At 47.3% G+C, this 24,868-nt stretch overlaps 1 protein-coding gene across 1 annotated transcript in view; it reads right to left on the minus strand.

The window, feature by feature from the left end:
* Nucleotides 1–24,077, minus strand: part of LOC142584818 (nose resistant to fluoxetine protein 6-like) — a 37,590-nt gene extending 13,513 nt beyond the window's left edge. Inside the window, exons 1-5 of the mRNA XM_075695102.1 lie at nt 23,452–24,077; nt 7,192–7,400; nt 5,989–6,112; nt 4,130–4,217; nt 1,805–1,917 (exon numbers count right to left, since the gene is read on the minus strand). Coding sequence (XP_075551217.1) covers nt 1,805–1,917; nt 4,130–4,217; nt 5,989–6,112; nt 7,192–7,400; nt 23,452–23,800 — 883 coding nt within the window. The 5' untranslated portion in view covers nt 23,801–24,077. The remainder of the gene's footprint in view (nt 1–1,804; nt 1,918–4,129; nt 4,218–5,988; nt 6,113–7,191; nt 7,401–23,451) is intronic.
* Nucleotides 24,078–24,868: the final 791 nt, after the last annotated feature.

Here is a 24,868-nt window from a genome sequence, read left to right on the forward strand (position 1 = left end):
AGACAAACAAGTTCGCCCGATAACACTATTGTCGTGAGTATATAGGCGTCAGTAATGACGACTCTAATACCGAACGCTAACGCATTACGCCTCCGCAGGCGGCTCTTCAGAGAGAGATACGCCTAAATAAAGGCTACAAATAACTTCCGTGATTCAATTACAGATATTTTCTTGCATGTAGGCGTAGCGGACAATGAAGCGGCTAATAGGCTTGCTCGCGATGCCCGACAGCTCAGGCCAACAAGGCTCCTATAGAAACCTTCAAGGCCTCGTAAAACAAACCGTCGCTTGTAATATTCATTTGTTTACGGTCACCGCCACCTCTGCAGTCATGTGTGAGGAACAGACTGAGCAGGCTAGAGGCCTGCCTGCTGTATCGCCGGCGCACGGCGTCAGCTTGTACTCCGGCATGATTGTACAGTAAGATTGGACTCGCCACGTCGCCATTATGCGCGATTTGTAAGGCTCGGAGTGATGTTGAACGCTGTTTGTTGCAGTGCCCTGAACTCGCTTCAGCGCAGACATTTCTGGTCGAGTCATTCAGCGTTGAAGCGCTCCACACGCTACATAATGCGGATGTCATGGTGCTCCCGCGAGTACACCGAACATTCAGGAGCGAACTGTTCCGGCTCCTCAAGTTCCGAAAATGACGTGGACTTAGCTCGTGATTAGCACGTTCAGAAGACTCATCTCAGCGCGCTGGGTCGTGTAAGTGGGCGGGCCTGCGTGGCATCGTGAGCTGGATGGCTCGCAAGTGGCGGGCTTGTGGCGTGTGCCACACCTCTAACCCGCCGTGGTGGCGCAGTGGCTTTGGCGTTGCGTCGGTAAACCTGAGGGCGCGGGATGAAATCCCGGCCGCATTTCGGGGATGAGGGCGAAATGCAAAAAAGACCCGTGTATATACCGTGCATTGGGTTCACGCTAAAGAACCCCAGGTCGTAAAAATTAATCTGGACTCCCCCATGATCATATCGTGGTTTTCGCACGTAAAAGTCAATAATTTATTTATTTATTTTTATTTTCTTCCACCTTGCTGTTCGCGACGTATTGTTTTACCCGTCTCGCGCCGCGCTTCCGAACAATGACGCACTGAACGTCTAGCCCATCGATTTCACGTTTTGATGATTAATTGGTTCGTCTCACATTTTATAAAGAGACACTAAATAAATAATTTGGGATGTATCAGCTAATTACCTTCTACATTGACAAATAGAAGGAAAGAAAGAAAAAAAATAATGTCTTACCATGGAAGGGTGGTTGATAAGCAAAAAAAGACGTAATAGGAAAGATGGTGGCGCGCTGCTTTGAAGTTCCCGCACCATCACGCCATGACGTCACAGATTTCGAGTTAATTTTTATCGGTAGCGATGTACTATAAGTTATACTCTAAACGAGCTAAAGATTGATCATAGCAAGTTTCAATAACTTTTTCTAAGCAGCAACGGTCCAAATAGGAATAAAAAATTAACTTTGAAATCCGTGACGTCATGCATACGTACCGGCAACGATGTTTTGGCACAAAATTTTACGTATAGAACTTTGACCATCTTATCCTCTTCTAACACTTATCATTACCGCAAACTTATCGAAAACAGTTTTGATAGAATATTTTATCAATCTAGACCGATTTAGTGTTTCTCTGTATTGTCCTATTAAACTTTCCTGGAGGGCGGCACTCGGGTGGAACGACTGCCGGCAATTCTCCCAAGGTTAGATCTGCCTGCAGCCAACAACAAAATCCTCCTTCTCTTTCTACAGTTCATCCGGTCGAAGCAGGAATGAAAGAAACCAAAAATGTCCTCACTTATGAATGGGTGGTATTTAGGTTCCTTGATTTCTTCCGTCGACACCATCGTCCTGTAGATGTCGTAGGCAGTCCCGAAGAGAATAAAGGCTGTCCACAGCACGAATATGCACCTGCATAGGCGTTTGTGCAAAGAGGGATTTTTTACGGCGTTACGCGCACAGAAAATATCGCTGGTAAATGTGAAAGCAGGAAAGCAGCACGGTTGTGGCTTCTCAGACACGAACACACGACGATGTCATTTGTAAACGTTAAACTACAAGAGGCACATCTTAATTATGATGTTAATTAAAAAGCTTTGTTGTCAAAAGAAAAATATGCGGCTCCCACGCACTGTGGGAATCGATGTAAGCGAAGGTTTTTGTGCTCTTTGCTTTGATTGACGATAATTAGCGGTGATTGACGGTGAATATTTAATTACTTCAACGTTTAGTCCAAGACTAGATTGGTGAGCGGATGTTAAACGTTACATTGCGTGCACTACTGCTGCTTGTCTGCGTAGTACATAGAACGCACAATGAGACGTGTTTGCTTCAGGCGTTATTGTGCGCCATTGTTCATAATCTCTGAGAGTGTTGAGCATTATCACTGCCTCACATGGCACATCGCATCGTGGCAGAAGTATCAAACTTCAATTGAATTATGGGGCTGTACGCAATAGAACCACAATCGGATCATGAGCAACTCCAAAGTGGCGGACTCGGGATTAATTTTGACACCCTGGAATTCTTTAACGTATCTTTAAATCTAAGTGCACTAGCGCTTTTTATTTCGCCCCCGTCAGAATGCGGCGGCTGCGGTCGGGGTCACATCCACGACCTCGAGCAATGAGAGCCGCAAAGCTACCACGGGGGCACAGAAGTGTTGATTTGACGTTCGACCGCTTCCGTAGTGTCGCCTAGACCCTGCGGTGCGCTTAATTCATGCGGCTCTGCTTCTGCACGCTCTGCATTAGTTGTCCGCTCGACATAGTTGCATGGCGCTTATTCCTCAGAAATAGCAGAAACGTACCGTACCTTAAACTTAAATTTATCCCGTTTCCCCTTAACCGCGGTCGTGCCTAGTAGTAGCGTTTCCTTGCCTTCTCACGTCACCTTTTCTTTATCCCGCCCGCCCCTCCCCCCTTTTATGGGAACTGCGAAAGAAGAGTGGCAAGGTCGTTATTCCCTCGTTTCTCGACTGCGTCGGTTCTACCCATTTTCTGCCTCCTCTCCCCCTCCTACCAACAATTATATCTAGCTTCCTGCACGTTGGTAGAAAGGTAAGCGCTGTAATTTCTGCAATGATTTTGAGGGGGTCACGGATAATTAAAGCTATCAAGAGGCTAATGTGGTGACGCCCAGGGAGCTCCAGAGGGTGCACATCTGACGAGGTGCAAATGTCAAACGAGTTTATCGCGTCTCTTTTCTTCTCTGCCGCGCTCCTTCCATGTATTTACACACTCTGAACCACTCCCAACGCGGCGTGCAAGGCAGCAGCAGCAACAAAAGCAGCAGTGGGAAAGTAGAGGCAGAGGCAAAGAAAAACCTGCGCGAAAACGCTCAGCCTGCACTTAGCGCTGCTCTCCGCCAGTATTTTCTCGCCATGTCTTTGTCGTCAGCTGCACTGTCATCAAATTGGTCGCCCGGTGCGGGCTGCGCCGACAGCTGGCGACGAGGTTCGAGATAAAGTGTGCTTGCTCTAAGAGGGTGTGCGAGAGTAAATTATTCTGGTCCGCGATTTTTTAGTGATGCCTTTCGCTCGATGCTATTCACTCTTATCATCCACTGTTTACGGCCAGCTGATCTCACTGATAACGCGGGCGGAGCGTCGTTCTGGCCAATGACACGAAAAAGGATATAGCACCGGAAGAGGCATCGTCCCCAAATAGGGGCCCACTTTTCCGATGCTATTTCTTTTCGCACTTTTCGGGCTTCGTCGGTGGTCACAGCGGCGCCCCGTTAGCGTTATGAATGAGATCAGCTGGCCGTGAACGGCAGATAATAAGCGTGGTATTGAATCGAGCGGAATGCATTACTACAAGATCACCGCCCTTGTCTATACAGCGAAAGGAATCGGGGATGAAACGAAGGTTCCAGAAGCAGTCAGACATCTTCATTAGGGGTTACTTCTTTATGAGTAATGCCAATTGAGTTTAAAAATGAAGCTTTCTCAGTTACGTCAGGTGCACCAGAGGAAAAATGAGTACATGTTGATCTACACACCCAGGAATTGTGAAAAGAAAAAGCACCTCGCACTAAGCACTTGGGTTATTATTATTATTATTATTATTATTATTATTATTATTATCAGTGGCTTAAGGATAACGTATTCATCGCGACTTACACAATTAGGGTTTGCCGTTGATCCAACTTTACTGGCTCGTCGATCTTGCACCACTGGGCCTTGATATTGAGGTCGAGTTCACCGACAACTGCATGAGCAATAAAAAAACAAAAACAAAAACAAAACTGACGTTTAGAAATCTTGGTCAAATAAATAAATAAGAACCTTCGGCTGGTGTTACATTCTTGTAACACAAGAAGGCGAAAGCCTGCTGCACATTTGGCAATACACGGAGTTATTCAATCGGGTTCAGACTTCATTGTAAGACATATTGGTAATGCATTATGTTGTACAATCGGGGCTACACTTCTTGCATGACATAACGAGCCGCAATGGGAACTACACGTGTGGCACTAAGGCGACCTCCTCACTTAGGCGCAGCGGTACGCGCTTCTTCCGCAGTGGCGCACTTGCGCGGCCGTGCTCGCGATCCGCAAGAGCGTGTACGCTCCTACATCGCTCGCCGCCGGCACCCGCCGCAGCCGCTCCGGCTGTGACGTCAATGCGCAGAGCGCGCGCGCCCTCTTTTCAGCGCCGCAACACCTGCCGCGACAGCAATGGCTAAACTTAAAATTGGACAGACACTTTAGACTGCTTACGTGTGGGAATGCGAAAGCATTATACCGTTTGTAGACCTCGGAACGTCATCAACGCGCTCATTTTATACACTCATGACGTGGCGCCACCTGCTCCGCACCGTCACGTGCGCCGCTCAATGAGGCACGCAGTAGTCAGCGAGATGGCTGCGACGTCACGTGTGCAATCGGGCAAGCACTAGGCGCACCTTTAGTATAAGCCGCAACCGTGGGGCGGCCGTGGCTTCAGGGAAGCGTGCTAATCTCGAAGCCCGGGCTGAATTTCCACCCACACCGAAATGTGCCGAATTTTCTTTTCAAAGCCACTAATTTACTTTATTTACAGGAACCTCCTTGAGAAATGTGACGTCAATGCGAGAATTTTTTGACGTGTTTTTTACTTTTTGCGGCGTCGGCCATTTTTGTCACGACGCAGTTCCGCCACGGTCGCCACCAACATAGACACCTAAGGCTTTCGCCTTAATAAATACATATTCAGATCACGCGCACTGCAAGAACATGTGTAAGCGAAGTTTTGATGATCGAACAAGACTGAACGGTGCATCACGATAAGAAATGTGCAGAGAGGTTCGGCATCCCATGACGCTCATCAACCACGGTCGTGTACTTTGTAGAGAAACGGTAGGTTTTGTTCACGGTCAATATTCTGGAACTGTCACTTTCGGTGATGTTACCACCTACGCGAGATTTCGCCTGACTCGGCACTGGATACGTCGAAGTCGACGACCGAAAGCGTTGCTGGCACTCTGCGTAGATAGCGAGCTTGGCCCAGTGTTCCTCGACTGTTGCAGTATGGTGGCTAGAGCAGCGAAAGCTCCTACGCAGTGAGGAGCTTCACACGACTACGGCACGCCAAATCGCGGAGTGATAGACAAAGAAAGCTCCGCTTTAAAACGCAGCTCTCTAAAACATCTTTCTCCAAGTATCTCTGAAGCTTTCAAACTTTCGCAAAAGTTATAGAGATGCATAGCTTCTGCTAGAATAAGAAGCGATACAATTTTCTCTCTATTCCATAAGAAAGAAACCAAGGAATTATGCACAATATGGTAGAAGGCGAAAAAAAAAAAAAAACCCCGCGTACTATAGGGATGACAAAATGCGGGCAAAAAGACTTGCACGCGTCTATAGTTTCCAAGAGACCAAAAGTAGTATTCAAGCTTCACTAGGCACAGCATTCAGCACGAATGTGAGGTCATCGAAGTTGCTCGAAATTGAAACTTTCCAACGCGATAGCGAAAACGTAATAAGGCGATGCACACTTACAGTGGTCAATGATGACTTGGACGTCCTCCCGATGACAGATGGAAGGTAAACAAACGCCGTACTTGAGAAGCGGGATCATAGCCAATAACTCCTTGTCGGCCAATCGTGAAATGTTTCCAATATACTGTTGAACGGGACAAAAAAACAAACAAGGCAATTCGGTTAAGGAAACAGCCGTGGTTTGAACCTTCAGGAAGTGACCAGACGAAACTCTTCTGCAACAATGGTTACACTATAGAGATAGCTATACCTACGGGAGAGTTGCTGCGCTTGCACTCGATTTATGCATTACTTCTCGTGTTCGCACATTTCATTTAAGCTCTGCGTGAAATTCTGCATATAGCTATATTATTTTTGAGGTACTGATATTCATGTGTCGCTGGATCACTGCGCCACTCTGTCTGCTATGTATTGTGTGCATGTGTTCCAATAAAGGGTCATGCTCACATAGGTTGCTATTTAATAAGGAATGTCGTGCTTAAAGGTACTTTTATACCCGTAATAATACGAAATACGTAATAATACGTTGCTGCAGTGTATGTATATTTTTATTTCGTGCCTATCTAAAAAGAAAGGGAGTAGGCGACATCGTCAATGTTGAGATCATTTTCTTCGCATACGCTTAAAATATGCGCTCTGATGAGATGTCACAGTGCAGTAAAATTCAGTCGTCCTTCCATAAAATGTAAATGTAAATGTAAATAAAAAGAGAGACGTTACAAGGCCGCCCTTGGTTGATTTTCACCTCCCGAACATTACAGGAGCCGGCATATATTGAAGGAACATTCATAAAAACTGTCGCATCTGGTTCTGTCGATTTTGTTCTCTTTACTAGCACTTGTCTAATCCACCGCGTTACCACGGCGACAAGTACGGGCTAGACATGAACCACGAAGCTGTAGCTCCTCCCTATTTGCAATTATCAGTCGTCTCTCTACAACGATGTGCGTGTTTGACACTCAGGGGTCTCGAACGGCCGTGACATACAGGTATACTTTGAGGAAATTTGGAACTTCTCCAGCCGGTCTAGTAACTTAATCTTTGGTTCGAAGTAATGTAGCACTCGTAGAGACATCGTTCAAGAGGAGCCCTGCTTTTCGTGAAAGTGCGATTGACTAAGTACCGAAGCACTGCCATGCGCGGCCAAAGGCAGCTATATAGCCCCCCCCCCCCCCCCCCTTCCTGTGTAATGCAGACACTCACTCCGAGTCTGAGGTGCGTGAGGAACTTGTCGGCGATTTCGTACACCTTAGGTGGCAGGTCAGAACCGTCGTGGTACATGTGTATCATGCAGTACCTGCCCTGGAACAGGTTCTCGTTGTGCCTAATGGACAGGCACTGTTCGTACGCGCCGTATACAGCGATGCGGCCCTGGGTAATGCCTGCGTGCGGCTTGCCGATGGCGTCCACCACTGTGGAGATAAAGCATAAAGGACAAGCTTTAAAATAGATCTATTAGGCGGAAACACCTATGGAAACAACGCAAAAGACAGGTCCACTACGTCACGCTATTGTGTGTGCATCTCTTTGAGTGAGGACATGCTGCTGATTCAAACTACATAGACAGCCCGACGCGCGTGGGTGCTAGGCCAGCGACCACAAGCCATGTGTGTATATATATATATATATATATATATATATATATATATATATATATATATATATATATATATATATATATATATATATATATATATATATATATATATATATATTATAGCCATGCGTTCAGGCTAATTGCACGGTGCGCAGTTTGTGTAGTTTGTCTGCGCAAGGAGACTTCTAAATGTAGCTACTCTATGTCATAATGGAAAGCGTATATAATGATCTGCCCGAACTTTGCCCCTGTCAACGTACGCATCTGTAGTAGCCCCAAAGAATGACCTAATTGACATTAAGGAAAAGGCTCATCTCACTGCACGGTTAATATCATACAGTTTTATTGTGACGCGCATTGTTATCACTTTGCTACATACCCAAGTGAAGTGCTATATATAGCCGGAGCGTCAACTGCGATGCGCTGCAGTGTGTACAGTTTGCAGAGATGTGTGATCGAATACGAGGAAATATATTTACCGGCTGCGTGTCCAACCTAGGTGAAATTTCACAATTAGCTTTTATTTGCGACTTCCCGAGCATGCGTCATACTATCGATGAGTGAGAAACATGTTTAGCTTGGCGTCCGTACAGAAAGTTTCAAATAGTAGTTGTGCACCCGCCGTAATGGCGTATAGTGGCTTGGGAAATTGCGCTATTACGCCCGAGGGCGCGGGATCGAATCCCGGCCGCAGCTGCCGCATTTCGATGGAGGCGAAATGCAAAAATGCCCGTGCACCATGCATTGGGCGCAAAATCATGTTGTGGTTTTGACACGTAAAGTAAAACCCCAGACTTTCATTTTAGTTATTGTGCTTACTTGTTTATTATTTCTCTAATGGGGAATGCGGTTCTCTTGTACACCCATCGTCAACTTTATTTCCAGGGGATGAATCATATCTGGAAAAGCACCATCACGTAGACTGCTTTACACATTTCCTTATAAGTTATAGCGTGCCGTAAAAACCTGCCTTTCCACATCGCGACGATACTTTCACTGTCCTTGTTCCAAATGCGCCGACCAATGTTAAACTCTCGATGCCCAGCGTTTTCATACGCTTAGCTTTTCAGTATCTGAGTCAAGGAGAAACGCGACATCAGGTCAGTGCCAGTCGAAATGAGCTAATTGCCGACAGCTTGAATTCAGTGCGTACTGCCACACACCATTCCTTCTACAGCTGATCTCGCTTGGGAAATCGCTCAGGCCTGTATTTTATTCATTATTCTTTCTGGTGTTTTACGTGGATTTATTCGTTTAGAACCCAGTATTCTTTTCTTCAGAGAAATCTCTGCGCCCTGTTCAGAGCCCGGTAAGTTGAAGCATTATGAAGCATGATATACTGGTCTCGCAAAGCAAGTAATGTTCAATGTTGGCGGCCAAGGCTTGCTCTGCGAGGGAATGTTATCTGCGATGTTTTGTTACCGACAGCCAGGCGACTCTAAAAGCGCATGAATCGAGCAGTCGAGCATCGACCAAGCGCTGCTGAGCACAGGTTCGCGGGTTTGATTCTATAGACCACAAGTGTCGAATTCTGATGCGCGTGTAATGGAAAAAGCGCTCGTATACCTTTGCGTGGCTAAATAACCCCGAGTGACATATCACTTAATAAGGAACCTCCCATTACCGCGTCCCTTATGACCCGCTGTGCAGTTTTGGGACGTTAAACTCCACACTGTTTTAACATCAGTTTGATATATCGCCATTAACAGCTGACCTGATGCGCAAGACGGAGCATGCATCATTCCCCCCCCCCTCCCCCCCCCCCCCACACACACAAAGAAAAATAAAGAAGCATCGGCAAAGTTCTGTATAGTGTTGCAGAAGTCGCGGTGTGCTTTTTTCTTTATTCTTTAAAAGTACTGCTCCACGAGGGCACACGTAACCGGCCAACGGAGGCCCAAGGAGAGCACCTGAAATTATAATAAAGCGGGCGGCGCGAGATCTCCGGGGCACCCAATGGGCAGCGGGAGGGGATCAAAGCTGGAACTCGAACTGGTCCTTGGGTTGGAGCCGCCGAGGCCTAAGCGTGCCACGGCATGTTCGCACACACCCCTGGCACGCGCTAGTCTCGGCGAGCCCTAACCCATGGACTAGTCCGAATTCTAGCTTTGGTGTGCCCGTTGCCCCATTGGTGTCGTGGAGGCGTCGCCAACAATACGAAATGATGACACGTTGTTACAACTATGGTAAAAAAAACCACGATTAAAGAAGTATAATTACGGCCAGCTACCACTTTGTGCCTTTTGCGGGAGCTCAGTGGTCGTAGTTTTCTTCCGCTGGCTTCGAAGTCGCGGTGATCGACATACCAGATTTCTATAGATCGCGGCGATATAGCAATCTGGTATGACGTAGTAGTTCTGCGGCAACCCGCAAGGTGGAGAGAAGTAATGAATAAAGGGAAAATCAGACATCCACCCGCTCGTAGCAATTGCTACAAAGGAAACCCATACGGGTTCCTCGAAAGAAAAGCCTCAAAGTTGAAGAAAAATTCGTCCTGGTCAGGGACGAATTTTTCTTTAACTTTGAGACTTTTCTTTCGAGGAACCCGTATGGGTTTCCTTTGTAGCAATTGCTACGAACGGGTGGATGTCTGATTTTCCCTTTATTCAGCAATCTTGTATATGGCGCAAGTCTATGCACGGCTATTACGCCGACGTCTATGCACGGTGCGCGGCAGTTTCGGCAGCGTTGTATGTACCCACTTTTCGGCCAGGATGGATGCGTTTGTTGTGTCAGAAGACGGTGAACTCAAAAGATTCTAGGACATTTAGTTACAGAGGTCCGGAGTTTGTTATTCATATTGTATTTAGTGCTTCCATTCAATGGACGGCACGCGAAGAAAAAGATGAACAAGTACGTGTGCTAACTTCTGATTTTATTTCGAAAACTGACGCGCATTTAAATTATATTGCGCGATTTCCCAACACAGCCCTGTGTTCACACTATATGCGAAAAGCACGTAAAAGCGGATAAATGGAACAGAATCCCGATGAGTAGACGTGCCGTATGTGCGCTTGGCTAAAATAACGCGAGGGAATCGTGCCGCAGGTAATAAATTTTATCTTTGCGAAAGCGCTGCAGAAACCAGTGAGCAAAGTTAGAACCAAGAAATCACGCAGGTACAATATAAGCTTGTGTCATTTTTGAATAACATAATTTGGAAGTTAGCGCACGTGCTTATGCTTTTTTGTCGGTCTTCCGGGACGCATTTGGTGTTAAATACTACGTTTACTACAACAGCAGCAACCAACTCACTCAGACTTTATCATTACCGCGAGTTTCCTTACTCGAGTAGATGGAAATAACATAGTAAATGATCGGGTTTTACGTGCCAAAACTACGATCTGATTATGAGGCATGCCGTATAGTGGGTAACTCCGGAATAATTCGGATCACGTGGGGTTCTTTAACGTGTACCTAAATTTTACGCGGAAATCACGCACATCTGAGTGCCCGAGGGGAGCATTAATTAAACCTCTTCGAGCTATACGACAAGGAGGAACTCTTGGCGAAGTACCGGCTCTCGAAACGGTCTATGGGTGCTGTATAGCTATATATTGGCAGAGCTGAGAATGAAGTCAAATGCTGACGCCAGATATGCATCGAGCACACGTCAATGTCGAGTTATTACGGCGGGCGTGTTCTTCCTTGTCCGTCAGTCTGGCACAGTGCAAGAACAGACCCAGAACAGTCACGATTTGGGGAGTCCTATCTGCGCACAGTTACGTAGGAAGCGTAACAAATGCGTGCATAAACATACACCAACAAAAAAGCGTTGTCCGCGCATTACTGTCATATGACGCCAAAAATGCTAATAAGTAACACATGCAAACGCCGGATGATTTTCGTAAAGGTCCCGGCCACATATAACCCCCCATCAAATATGTTTAAAAGAAACCTTGTTTCCCTGTCGCTACGAGTAACTTCCTGGGTTTATTGATTGCGGCGCTTGCATACGCGCGAACATTAGAAATTCGAAGCGTGATTTGCTTTGCCTCCGCTCTGTCAAGGGCAGCGAGAAAATAAAACCGACTTCCCGCTTCTTTACTCTCCCGACATACGTTTTCCTTCCTGGTATCAATCGAGCCAATTGCTCTGCGCATCACGAATCAGAGGCATACGCTACGGCTATCGATCGCTGGCGCGTGGCAGCTGTTTCGTACACGCCTGGTCACACGAGGCCGTGCGCAGGAATAACAAGCGGAAGCCCGGACGCGGAAAGGCGGCGCACTCTCGAACTCTGTATGCGTGCGCAGGCCGTGCCGTTTCTCCGTATTCAATAGTTTCGTCCCAAGTGCGGCTCTTCATTTTATTCCGCGATCACAAGTTATGCGTGTGTACGCCCGAAGAACAGGCATAGACTTCGTAAACGGCTTATGATGGCGCACGCTTGGAAAAAGTCGACGTGGAGGGGCGGCGTCAGTTGCTTGTAGAAGGTTGTCCACATTTAGGAGGAATACGTCGTCAAATTGCATAGCGTTCATAGTGCAGCTGAAGTTTGGCATGGAATCCAGCAGACTAATTAAGAGGGCAAATTGGGTTAGTTAGGTTGGATTCATGGTAACAAACAAAACAGCGCAAATCACAAGATACTGTGTTGCGTCGCGCACTCATTTATTTGTCTTTTGTCCGCGCGCTGTGTTTTGTTTGTTACCAACATACAAAATATTTATTAATAGGTATCCGCATTATAGGCGTCATCTGAGGCACGTTTACCCAAGGAAGTATAGATATTTCATAAACTTATTTATACTGGCTTGAATACTAATTAGGCTATTTCCTTATCATGGACGACCCTGTACACGACGTCACTCGCTGAATAATAGCCTCTCTGGTATGTACACATGTAATGGGCCCCTAAACTACTCTGAGCTCGAGATCCTGTCATATACTGGCAGCTGTGAACCACTTTCAAGGAAACATACTAGCGCAAATGTTAAACAATGTCGCCAATATAACAAAGTCAAAGGCATATGATGAAATAACGACTATACGCGGCCACCGCAGTTTCTCGTTCGTCTTCGCTACCCTCTCAACAGGCGCCCTCTGCTCGACAACTTCATGTAGTGAGTTTGGCGAACGCCAATGGTCGCATCTGCACATCAGGAGAAAGGCTGCTCCATTGCCTCCCCTAATGACGCTCCTCGCGACGCGGACTCAGTGAAAGCTTCACGGAAGGATTACTGGGGCACAATGGGCGAGCCCTTCTCTGAACACAAAGACGGCTACCGTTATGTCGCTATCGACCCTCGTAGAGCGACCAATCGAAATATTTTACTCTGCTGGCGTCACTACTTGCGTTGAAGGGACGGGAAAAGTCCGAACGGGATTTTTTTTTATTTGTGCCTTCTCCGCGGGCGTGTATAGGGCCAACATTTATGAAGAAACTTTGCAAGGGGCTGCCATGTTCGCAAAATGTCGGATCTTATTTATAAATCACTGTCAAAATGATTACAACATTAATGGTGTTTGCTTGTCACACAGGTAACACCCCTACCGCAAGGGCCTTACAAAAATTTATAGAGGACGACAACGGAGTTATAACTAGACGTGCGATGACAAAAGACTTAGTTCAAAACTGTGTAATCATTCTGACAGCTTTCGGCGCAAAGAAATATCCGACAGGAGAATTTCACAGGTATAGATAGGAAACTTTATTTAATGCACTTTTTATGTCGCCTGTCACAGCTGTCATCATTTTTACTTGCAAGAAAATGTCGGCAAACAAGATGCCATCATTAGTTGCCACCAACAATTTGATCTTACCCCTTAAACGTGAGGGTGTTAGCCACGTGACAATCTAACACCCTTTATACACCAATAAAGGTATAAAATGTTTAGAATGTACACTGTTAATCAAAATTACACCCTTTTGCCACGCAACGATAATCGTCATCTGTCTTGTCCGCATTTTCTTTCTTTAACGCGGTGAACCCGGTACTTCCAATTCACGAACGGCATGCCCGTTATCAGCATGACAGAGCATTCTCGACAGGAAAGTAGCCAGAGCAGCGTTTTCAAGGAAGGAAACGCAATCAAGACAGATGACGATTATCGTTGTGTGGCAAATATGCACTCGAAAGGGTGTACATTTGCTTAAGAGTATAGGGGCCCTTTAAATGGTCCCTCAAACGGTTCGGAGAAATTTTGTAGACGCGTAGGGTACAGATACAGTAAATAATTCGCACCACAATTTGGGTGAAGCGTCTCATATTCAGAGAGCTACGGGCGATTACAAGTTACTCTCCTCCACAGCCATGCATTTTCTCCTCAACTCGTTCGCCGAGTGATTGGGGCTAAGCTTCGCCTTCACTGGCTCTTGATGGGGCATCGTGTCGTCTACTTCCGGTTGTCTTGGAGCCAGCGCGCGAAGCCTCTCCAACGTCTCCGCCAGCCGCCTGGCAGTCGATCCCAAGCGAGAGCTATCGAAGCAGCGTGAGTTCCGAGCATTCTGTCGCAGCGCCGAGCGTGTTCGGTACTGTGGTAACCACAGGTGAACTAATGAACTCTTTAATTAATTACTTTATGGCACATATTGCAATTTACGAATTGTAGCCGGTGAGTTCCCAAGGGGCATCCAATAAGAACGAATATGCAGGATGGCACCAGTTTCGAGATATTAATTCCCGAAGTTGGCGACGAAATACATAGGCGTCTCAGTTACTTTTCTGTTTCAATGCATAAAATAACGTTTTCTTTAAAAAATGGAGTGGAACAACAGTGAATTTTGGTCTCAAGTTTGACTACGCATATCTCGAAACCGGTGCCGTCCTTAGTATTCGCCCCGAGTGGATGTGCCCTGCAAACACACTGGCTACAATTATCAAATTGCAATATATACCGTAAATTAGTTAAGTCAAAACACAATCAGTGCTTTTGTTAATAAGTCGATTATGCATTTCGATTTCTTCGGCGAGTAATGTGCACCTCTTCGAGTGGACTAGCTCAAGGACTAGAATAGTGGTGCCTGCCAAAGGCGATTTAAAAAAAAAATGTCTTGAAGTCTCCGCAGAAACACTTGGTATAGTCCCCGCCACATTGCGCGCAATCTGGAGCTAGGTAAAGCTTTGAGGTCAACTTGACCGGTGCTCTCGTGACTACCGGATCCTCCAGCCATTTGCTACGCGGTTTGTGGTTAAGGTTAAAAAAAAATTTATGGGGCTTTACGTGCCAAAACCACGACCTGATTATGAGGCACTCCGTAGTGGGAGACTCGGGAAATTTCGACCACCTGGGTTTCTTTAACGTGTACCTGAATCTAAGCAGTTTGACTATCTCCAAGCGACGGCAAACGACAGTACCTTTGTTCTGTCCAGCTAGGTGGCATTTTCATATTTTTGGACTCTGGCTAAAGTCGGCTCGGACAACCTGTATACGAGGTGATCATATTGAAGCTTTATGGAATCTTTAAAAACCACCTGTTGCAGATAACAAAATTCTTGTCCTTGAGCTGGAATAGTTAGAGAGGCGTACATTACTTGCGCAAAAAGTTGAAACACATATTGGATTAATTAACAAACATTGAATAAGTAACTTCTTAATTAATTACCTTGCGGCACATATTGCAGTTTACCAATTTTTAGCCGGCGAGCTTGTGAGGCGTATTCACTTGGAGTGAATTTCCAGATTGAGACTAGTTTGGTTATACCCGTCGTGATTGCTTAATTAGCGGCTATGGTGTTGGGCTGCTGAGCACGAGGTCGCGGGATCGAATCCCGGCCACGGCGATCACATTTCGATGGGGACGAAATGCGAAAACACCCGTGTGCTTAGAGTTAGGTGCACGTTAAAGAACCCCAGGTGGCCCAAGCTTCCCGAATCACAGACTACGGCGTGCCCCATAATCAGACCGTGGTTTTCGGGCGTAAAGCCCCATAATTAGTTAATTTAAACTATAGCCGTAAAATAAACAGTTGGTCCGTTTTCTTTATTAAAAAAAAACGCTTTTCTCATGCATGCATATAAGCGTAAGTGTAACGGGGACGCCTATGTATTTCGTCCCACGTTTTTAGAAATATCTTGAAACTGGTGTCATATCTTGGAAATTCATTTCAAGTGGACGCATCTTGCGTCCACTTGTAAATTTGCAAATTAAAATGTGTGCCGTAACGTAATTAAGAACTTAATTAGTAAATATTTGTTAATTACTTGAATATGTGTTTGAATTTTTTGTTCAAGTAATGTCCGCCTCTCTGAACAATCTAGCTCAAGGACTGGAATCGTGTTATCTGACACGGGCGACTTAAAAAAAAAAAAAATCCATAGAACTTAGAAGTCATCACCCCGCATAGCAGCGACACGCAATAGCCTGACCTGCCGACAGCAGGCGGCGGTTTATCGACGAGAAAGCCGACGAATTCTAGCAGCCCTCGCGCCATCCTGTAGACCGCGTGTCGACATGACGCGTGCTATCTAAGAAACTGTCGCATCAGCAACACGCGGGCCACAGCTTGTGACGGTGCGCACAATGAGTCGTTGTACTACAGCTGTAGCCGCTCCGCGGACGCATCCGTTTTCCCGGCCGAAAACAGCAACAGCGGAACAATGCCCGCGTGGCGCCGCACTCGCGCGCGGAGTGTTCGTGCCATCCTGTCGAGCCGCCTCGCGGTGCGATGGCGCTCGCTCGAGCACGACGCTCGCCAGGCACTCGTCCACTCATCGCGCCGCGGGGGGATTCACCCGCCTTCTGTGCAGCGACCACTACGCTGCTCTGGCAAGGGCGGCCGGTACGAGGTGCAGCCGTTCTGCCAAGCCCGCGAATCTCGCACGCGTCCTTCTTCTCGGATGTTCGGCGCGACGTCATTCATGCGTGCAAGTGTAAATAGAGGCCGATAGGAATCGCGGAATGCGTAACTGGTCGCTCGCTCGTCCTGCCGGGAGCGCGTGTCCGCGGACGTGGGCCGCGCGTCCTTCACGCCCCGGCGATCTCCTTTTAGTTGCCTCCCATTTTGGAGATAAGCCCCTTGCGACGGTGATGACACGACGATCCGCCCGCCGCGGCATCCCCGTATACCCGTCCGCAGATACCCTCGATTCACGAACCCGGCGTCGAATCCTCTGTCGCCCGATCGCCGATGCGTCGCCGGCGGCCGGTGCATGGTTGCTATCTGTACGGTCACGCGCATGACTACGCTCGTGGTTAAATCCGCCATAAAGAAAGCGCATGGAAAAAAAAAAAGTAACGCGCGCGATGCTCAATAGGCTGGAGTTATGTTCGAAGAAATGTGTACACTGAAAAGGATGAATAGTTGTGACGTGTTGTTGACGGAGAAGCAACAATGACTTCTTTAACTGATGCCAGTGGCGGCTGCTTATTTCCTGCTTGTTTTTTTTACTGCCCTTCTCTCATGCTTCTAAGGAGTTATTTGTGGTACCTGAACAGGGAGTACACGTGGGGCTATAGAATAAAAGCTCTTTGATTGAAATTGGCCGCTTAGAAATCAGTATGACTGCGGAATTGTTCGTGCCCCAGCGGTTACGTGTTAGTTTTGTTCAAGTGCGTCTTGGATCACTAACGTGAGTGGTACTCCCGAATGAAGGTTGTCACCGCGGACAAATTCAGGGAGCACGCAGAAACATTCCGCCACATGCTGCTATAAATATAGCTCACAGATGTCCCCACGATGCACACGACAATAAACAATCTCTCGCTCTCTGTAGCTCGCCTCCTCCTCTCAGCATCGATTTACCGTGCCATTGAGCCTCCCTATTGTTTACTTTTGCTCTGATGATTAACGGCGGTTGCATAAGGGAATCCATTGTTTCCGCTTCGGCAACGTGGTTTCCTAGCCCGTATATTTTTGCACCTGGCCGAAGGCAATTATGCCAAGCGGCAGACTGAGGATTATGCAGCCACGCATTTCATCAGCATGCGTGCGCGCCGCGGCTCAAAGAAAGGTGCCACTGTAAACAAAGGTTTTGAAAATAAAGGTGAAGATGGAATAATTGGAAAAGAAAGTGATAAATTAGAAAGGCTATATGTTAGTGAGAGGTTACGGTGTGGGACCAAAGGGAAGCTGAAGACTGCGTCCTACAGGAGATTGACATATATAACCAGCCCGTCAAAATCTATACATTGATCCCTTAGCCACTAGGCGCAGGTTGAGTTCTTGGGTCTCACAGATGACACCCCTACGAGAACTGTACACGCAGCTTTTGCCAGCGACGAAGCACTTAGGCCTCGTTACATACCTGCTTTCATATTCTTATACAATGGGGGTGTTTGCCTATAGCAGCACTTGTAGCTTCGCAGCGGTAGGCCGAAACAAGTCAATTGGTGCTATGGCGAAGCGGGCCACCAAGCGCTTCTGGTCGTCTTCTTCTTTCACCAGCACCGTGCCCAGTGCCTTCGGTAGTCCTTTTTTTTTTCTCGAGTTGGAACACGCAGTGCAACTGTATTGAATTTTACGGAGCAGGTGGGTTATACACAGTCTCGCGCTTGGCTCCCATTTAAAGTTTGGACAAGAGAGAAAAAAGTATGGCGGCGTCACTGCAGCATACTACATCGCTTTCCTTAATATATGCGCCATTTTCGCGGAGCAAATCGCAAATAAGAAATTGCTGTCTGTTGCACGTTTGACGGTCTCTTGGGTAACAAGACGACGAAGTGAGAGAAAGAAAAATTCCGGCGTCTCAATAAGGCAGCTATCGTTTTCTCTGCATCACCACATTTTTGATACCCCCAGACTGATATCGAAAAATCGCGGATATATTTGGGCCGCAGCGGGGTACGTGAAACGTCTCTGTGCGTGCTGCACGCGGCGTGTGGGCAGCAGGAGTACAGAATCTTCGTGATTATTTTCTACCGTAAGTGCAGAACGCAGGGAGGCCATGGCTGAGCGAGCGTGAGATTTCTGCAAGAAATTACGCGCCCTTGTAGGCCTTATGAGTCCTGATGAACACCAGTATGATATTGATAAATTATACCTACTATGGACATAGTGAGCTCACAAACGCGGCCATATCTGCTCGAATGGATAAACGTACAGCGAAGCTATGCTTCTCTGAACGCCGGGCGCGAGGCTAAATTTAGATCCGTTTGCGTCATGCGTGGCGCGACAACGGCGCCATCCGCGCACGCGACACATATGATCAAGTACCGCTTCTTTGCTCTGCACAACGATGCTAGAGTAAAGCACATGACGTCTATTCACGCATTAGAAAGCTTTATATGCTTAACTTATTATACAGCTTACGGTCTGATCTTACAATCGTGCTCGCTCCCTAATCATGCTTGGCGCGGCGTGGTAAAATGTGTGTGTGTGTGTGTGTGGGGAGAGGGGGTGTGAGGGGAGGGATCGTTAAATGGTATCATTCTGCCTTACTGACCGATTCTCTTCGCGCCATTTCTTGACCCTGAGTTTCCGAGCAATAACCGAGCAAGCGTGAAATTCCTGTAAATTCGTTGAATCAGCACGGAAAACGACGGCAACACAACAAGGAAGGACACAGGACGAGCGCTGTCCAACAACTGAAGTTTACTAAGAAAAACGCAAAAAAAGGAAGACACCACCTGAGTGCGCATGTTATTAGGTCACATGATATAAATGGCCAAGCATTTGCGTCTCACAATCTAGGAAATATAGATGGACGGCTCCGAAACCCAATAATCACGCATCTTGTGTTTTTGAAAGGTTTCTGCAAGTTCACGAGCTTATTTGCCTTTGTGCTTGGGAACCTGTAGGCCCCATAACTCCTGATGAGCATTGGTTTGATTCTGATGGATTATATCTGTTATGACTGAGTATGACTGAGCCTATACTGGTGAGCTATGCTTCTCTGAACGCCGAGAAAGTTGCTGCATTTAGCTCCGATTGCGTCACGCGTGGTACGACAACAACGCCATCTATGCACACGACGCATGTGTCATCTATGGCTTCTTTCCTCTGCACAACGATATCAAAGTGAGGCGCGTGGTTAGTATGGTTGCAAAGATATGCACGACAGTGCCATAACATGTTTTCGTTACATGCCGTGTAAGCAACAGATTGTAAAGACTTTTCACGTCAATAACCTTCCAGTCCCGTCCACCTTGAGCTCTTCCCTACATCGATAGATGCTCTCTTCTACCGTTCTGTTATCGCGCCAAGCAAAGCGCGACCAGCGGCTCTCGCTTTTCCCGCTTAGTTGTATATATAGCGGCGGCTGCGGCACGCGCCGACTCGGACCGTCGCGGCCGTGCCGTAAATCGTGGTCTATACACGCCACGACAACTCGCGCAACCGAGCGTCAACAGCGCGAGACGGAGAGGAAAACTGAACTCCGGGCCCTCATCGCTCGCGCAGATCCGCGTGTTAAAGGATTACGACGCCCCCGGCCAGCCTATCGCGCACGCACCTTCTCGGAAGACATTCCCTATAAAGCCCTCGACTAAGCGAACGGCTGGCTGTCTGCGCCGGTGGCGACTTGACGGGATCTATGCCCCACTTAGGCACGACGGACCGCTTTTCCTTCGGTATCATCGTTACGGCCACCGCCGGAAACCCACGGCGAGCGTCGAGCGCCGTTGTCCGTTCTGGCCTTCGACCAAGTTTCTTTGCCGCCACGCGATCGGTGTCCTAACGGTTTGCCCCGTCGATGATCAATAGCTGCTCCGCTCCCTGTGACGATGCGTTTCCCTTTCTCTGTCTCTTTTCAACGCGCCCTCTCTGGTTGCTTGTTCCCGATGTGCTAATTCTTAATGCTCTCATTGGTCCTTCATAAGCGCCGTCATTTGTTCATGATGGACTTTAGCTATACCTACTAGTTGTAATATACATCTTTGTTTTGATACTACGCTTGAAGCACCTATATGGATCGAGTAACGCTTCTACATCCTTTAACCGGTCAATCCCACCTAGCGTGATTGACGAATTAAAATACAGTGATCTTACTCAGATGTGCATATTTCAACTGAATTTATTCTTTGCTTTTGTGTGCTATTCTAGGAATTAACCATGACGGAGTTGGTGTTCCTGTACGTCATGTTTGTCTGAGAATTGTGCTGACTGTTACCATGCTTCACGCTGTATACGATATAACGATTTCTGTAATTATTTACGCGATGAATGGTAATCCCGGTCGTCAATTTACTGCTGCGTGGAACACATATATTTAACCCCGATGCTATACTTCTGCCTGTTCTTTTCTCAAAAGTAGGCAGGCGTTCTGCCCCTTCTGGTGGCAGCTGCCAGCCTGCTCCTTGCTTTCCCTTTCCTGTCAAGTGTATATGTTTTCAAAGAAAATAATAAAAAGCCGGCAGATCCCCCGCCCTGCGGGAATCGTTGTTATGCGAAGCAGTGTGTAACTTGGAGCCTACCAAGTTAAAGAAACGACCATGAGAGCACAAAGAGGTAGGCGGCTGTTTCATGACCTACATGACACACATGTCACGATATTCATGTCATGACCGATCATTTAGGTTCGTCATACACTCTTGTCATACTATGCCAATTTTGGTACATACCAAGATGCAGGCGGCTGTCTCATTACCTACATGAGACACATGTCATGATATTCATGTCATGACCTATCATTTATGTTTGTCATATACTCTTGTCATACTATGCGAATTTTGATGCCTACCACGTAACGAAACGACCACGAGAGCGCCAAGACGTGGGCGGCTGTTTCATGACATCTACATGACCAACATGACATTCATGTCATGACCCAATATTTATGTTCGTTATACACTCTTGTCATACTATGCTTATTTTGCTACATACCAAGTAAACGAAACGACTATGAGAGCACCAAGACGTGGGCGGCTTGGTAGATACTGTCAAAGTGTTCAAATGTTCGCCAAGAAATGCTTCGCATTTAATAACCTCGATAAGGCAAAATGTATGCGCTCTGTTTGCATCTAGCACAAAGCTAATTGCTACCCCTAAAATACGTACTTTACGTGAGTGGTTTAAAGCACATGTAAAGTGGAGAATTGCGGCGAAGCAGGCGGCCTTAAATCAATAAAACGAAACACGCGCGCATAAGACTTGATATTTCTACGTCTGTTCGCGCTTTCTCCCGGGCCTAAAGTCTCTAGCAGTGCATGTATCATGATGGAAGCTTCACGTCGTCATTCATGAAGCGCGTTTACGACAGCGGACAGTTTACAGCACCCATTTGCAAGCGCTTTCAATATTGCCTGCCTTGAACTATTATATATTGACCTAATATTGTATTATCCACCCTGCATGGATTTCGTGTCCGCAGTATGTACTACATAAATAAATAAATAAATAAATAAATAAATAAATAAATAAATAAATAAATAAATAAGATATGCCAGAAACGCGCCAAGTTTACTTGCAAAATGACTCTCTTAACAATAAATGGTCGTTGAATGTTACGTGTACCTGTAGTTCAGAAATGTTCAACGCTCTGCTGCACCCCAAATGTACGAAACTAATTCCGAAGTCCTATCGTCGTATTAATCTCGCTTTGGGCCTGTCTTATTATTTTTTTATTTATCGCAGTTTTACGCGTATCTATTATGAAGTCACTGTGTTGCTACATCTTTGCCCGTTATTCCGTTTATTCGCTGTCCGCAGAGTAATATTAGCACACAATCTTGATTTTTTTCTTATTTTTTATTTTCCGACAATTTGGAATCATTTGTACGCCGTTGGGAGTGTCGTACACAGAAGCCCACATGCAAACACATGGGGCTTGTTCCTTCCGATATTTGCGGTACCTCACCATCATGTTAGAATTACTGTGTACAATCTAGACGTGTTCTGCTCTCGTAAAATTTTAAAGCCAGCTCTGTGCAAGACGTAATTGTAGACATATATTTGCGAGCTGACGGGTTTGATGTTTAACATTCTTTTTAAATGTTCTTTATTGCCACAGATGGGCTTTAAGAAATGGCGCAGTGAAGGGCTACCTGTTGTTTTCTTTTACCAGCTGGGCTTCTTTAAGGTGAGACTAAATGTAAGTACTCTAGCGTTTTTCGCATTTCGTCCCCATCACGACACTAACAGCTGCAGCCGGCAACCGAATCCGCGATCTGGTGTTCTGCAGCCGAACTTTACAACCAATGATTCTGCACCGAAGTGAGCTAATTATAAAGGCATAATGAGGAACTAAACAGCGACGGAATCATGAGTGAATTACGCCTAGCGGGAAACAGACATTCACTTTTCACTATCACCGAGAACGCAAAGGCCACCACGTTTTTTGTTTGTATTGTTTTATGAAATATTTTGTGAAGTGTGCCTTTTTTATCCTACTACTTCCACTCCATTATTTATTTCCTCCTCCTACTCCTTGGGTCACAAGAAAACATCTGGAGTCGTATAACCTCAGTTGATCAATTACTATGAGATGCGCATGACAAACTATGAGACTTCACGAGGTCGAAGCATCACAGTTTATCACGCGCGCAGCCTGTTCGCGCAGTAAGAATGGAATCCCGCGATGAGTTGCAACACATTCTGTATGGAGGTTCTCCAGAACAGGAACACACATGCGTCAAAAGAAAGCAGTGCCTACAGTGACATTTGAATTGCCAGAGCGGAAGAAGAAACAGCACAGTGTAATAAATAACTTGCCGCACTCGCTGTAATCTTGCAACCAATTGGAAATCAGAGGCCCACGCTTAATCCCCAACTAAGCATTGTTCTTGGACATGTAGTGAGGGCTTACGCAAGTGAATAAGCGTAGCCCGCTAGAGTAAAGGAAGCTGTAGTGCCAGTAGCTGAAACGCTACAACTAGTGCGTCAATCGTGACAACAGGACAGACCCCAGTTACTCACTATACTGCGAGAATTAAGAATGCGCTAAACGTTTGCCGCGAACAAAATGGACTCACGCTTTCAGCTCGCACTCGCGCGTGAGCACCAAGGCTTTGTCAAAAAGAGCAAGAAGGCCGGGCCCGCACTCACTTTCTACGGCCCAGATGTCGAAGTTTCTCAAGGCCGGGCCGATCTTCATGAGCGATCCGATACAGCCCGTTGAAAGGCGCTGATCGTAGATGAGCTCGCTGACCATCGGGTAGAACTCTCTCAACATGATTCGCGTGATGCGTTCCGACAGGGAGTCGAAAGCCTCCTTGATGGGGTCCGGCTTTGCCGTCGTCGTTGAAGCTGTGGTCCGGCCCACAGAGAGGCCCGTCACGGGCACAGCGCGCGTGGAGTTGCCGGCCAGCTGCGCCGAGGCGAGCGACGAGGTGGCCACGAGGAGCAGGAGGACGCCGCGAGTGCATCTCAGCTGCTCCGACCTGAGGCCCGTCATGGTGCGACTAGGTTTTGCGGGGGATGCGGCCGACCAAGGGGGGTTCCGCGACGGTCGCGTACGCGCTAGCCCGTGCCGGCAAGTGGTTCGCTAGCGCTTGGAACCGCTGGCGTCCGCCACAGATGGTCGAATGAACACGGGGCGACTTTCAGGCTCGGAATAATGGACTCGGAACTGGCGATGAATTTACGTCAGCCCGGCCGCTACAGAGGGGGGTGACGGGAAAGGCAGAGCGGGGGAGGCCCCGACATGCCTTCTCCTCCCCCACAGCCGTTGCCGCGTCGTCTGCGCGGCGCGTGCCGACGGCGCGGGACCTTGGTGACGGTCAGCGCGTGCTGCTGCCCCTGTTGCCGTTGAACTTGACCAATCGCCAGCTTCGGGAGAAAGGCGGCCGCTTCTCCTGTGCACGGGGCACGCGTCTTCGACGCCAGCCGATACGCTGGCATTGAGCACTCATGTGGTGCGCCCCGTCCTCGCTGTGACGTCAGCGCTAGTGAGACTTTTCCCGAATGATACCTTTCAGCAAGAGGGGGAAAAAAAACGAAGGCGACTTTGCCGAAGAACACCCCGCGCCACAGGGCGTGTGGCCCATACACTCATTTACTTTCCCCCTCTTCCAGCCTTCTTCCTTCCCATTCTAATTGCCGCATTTGCAGCGAATGCTTCACGTGTTTTCCTAAAGGCACGTGGCTAGTGGCGCGTGCGAGACGGCGCCCTCCTGTTTGAGAGGACGTGCTGCCTGAGAGGGCCGCACTTTCAAGGAATTCCAGGACTTAATGGAGGCCTTATGGCGGTATTGAGCACCCTGCTCGCAAATCACGAGCTTTTGCTATGTGACAACGCTCGGCTCTTCGCTGGGATAGACAAACATTAAGAGCGTTGTTTAGCCTTCTTTAGAAACAGGTGTGTGGTTCGCAGCGATAGGGCATTTACCACTCGTGCCCGCTGCAGTTGTTTTCCAACTCGGCTGTTCATTTCCTTATTATTGGTGATGTCACCTTTTTGTCATGCACCCTGGCATTGTTTCTAGCGAAATGTTTTTGGATTCCTATAAGGAAGAGAGCGCGC

Source organism: Dermacentor variabilis, chromosome 1 (genome assembly GCF_050947875.1).
Source record: "Dermacentor variabilis isolate Ectoservices chromosome 1, ASM5094787v1, whole genome shotgun sequence".
NCBI classification, from domain to species: Eukaryota; Metazoa; Arthropoda; class Arachnida; order Ixodida; family Ixodidae; genus Dermacentor; species Dermacentor variabilis.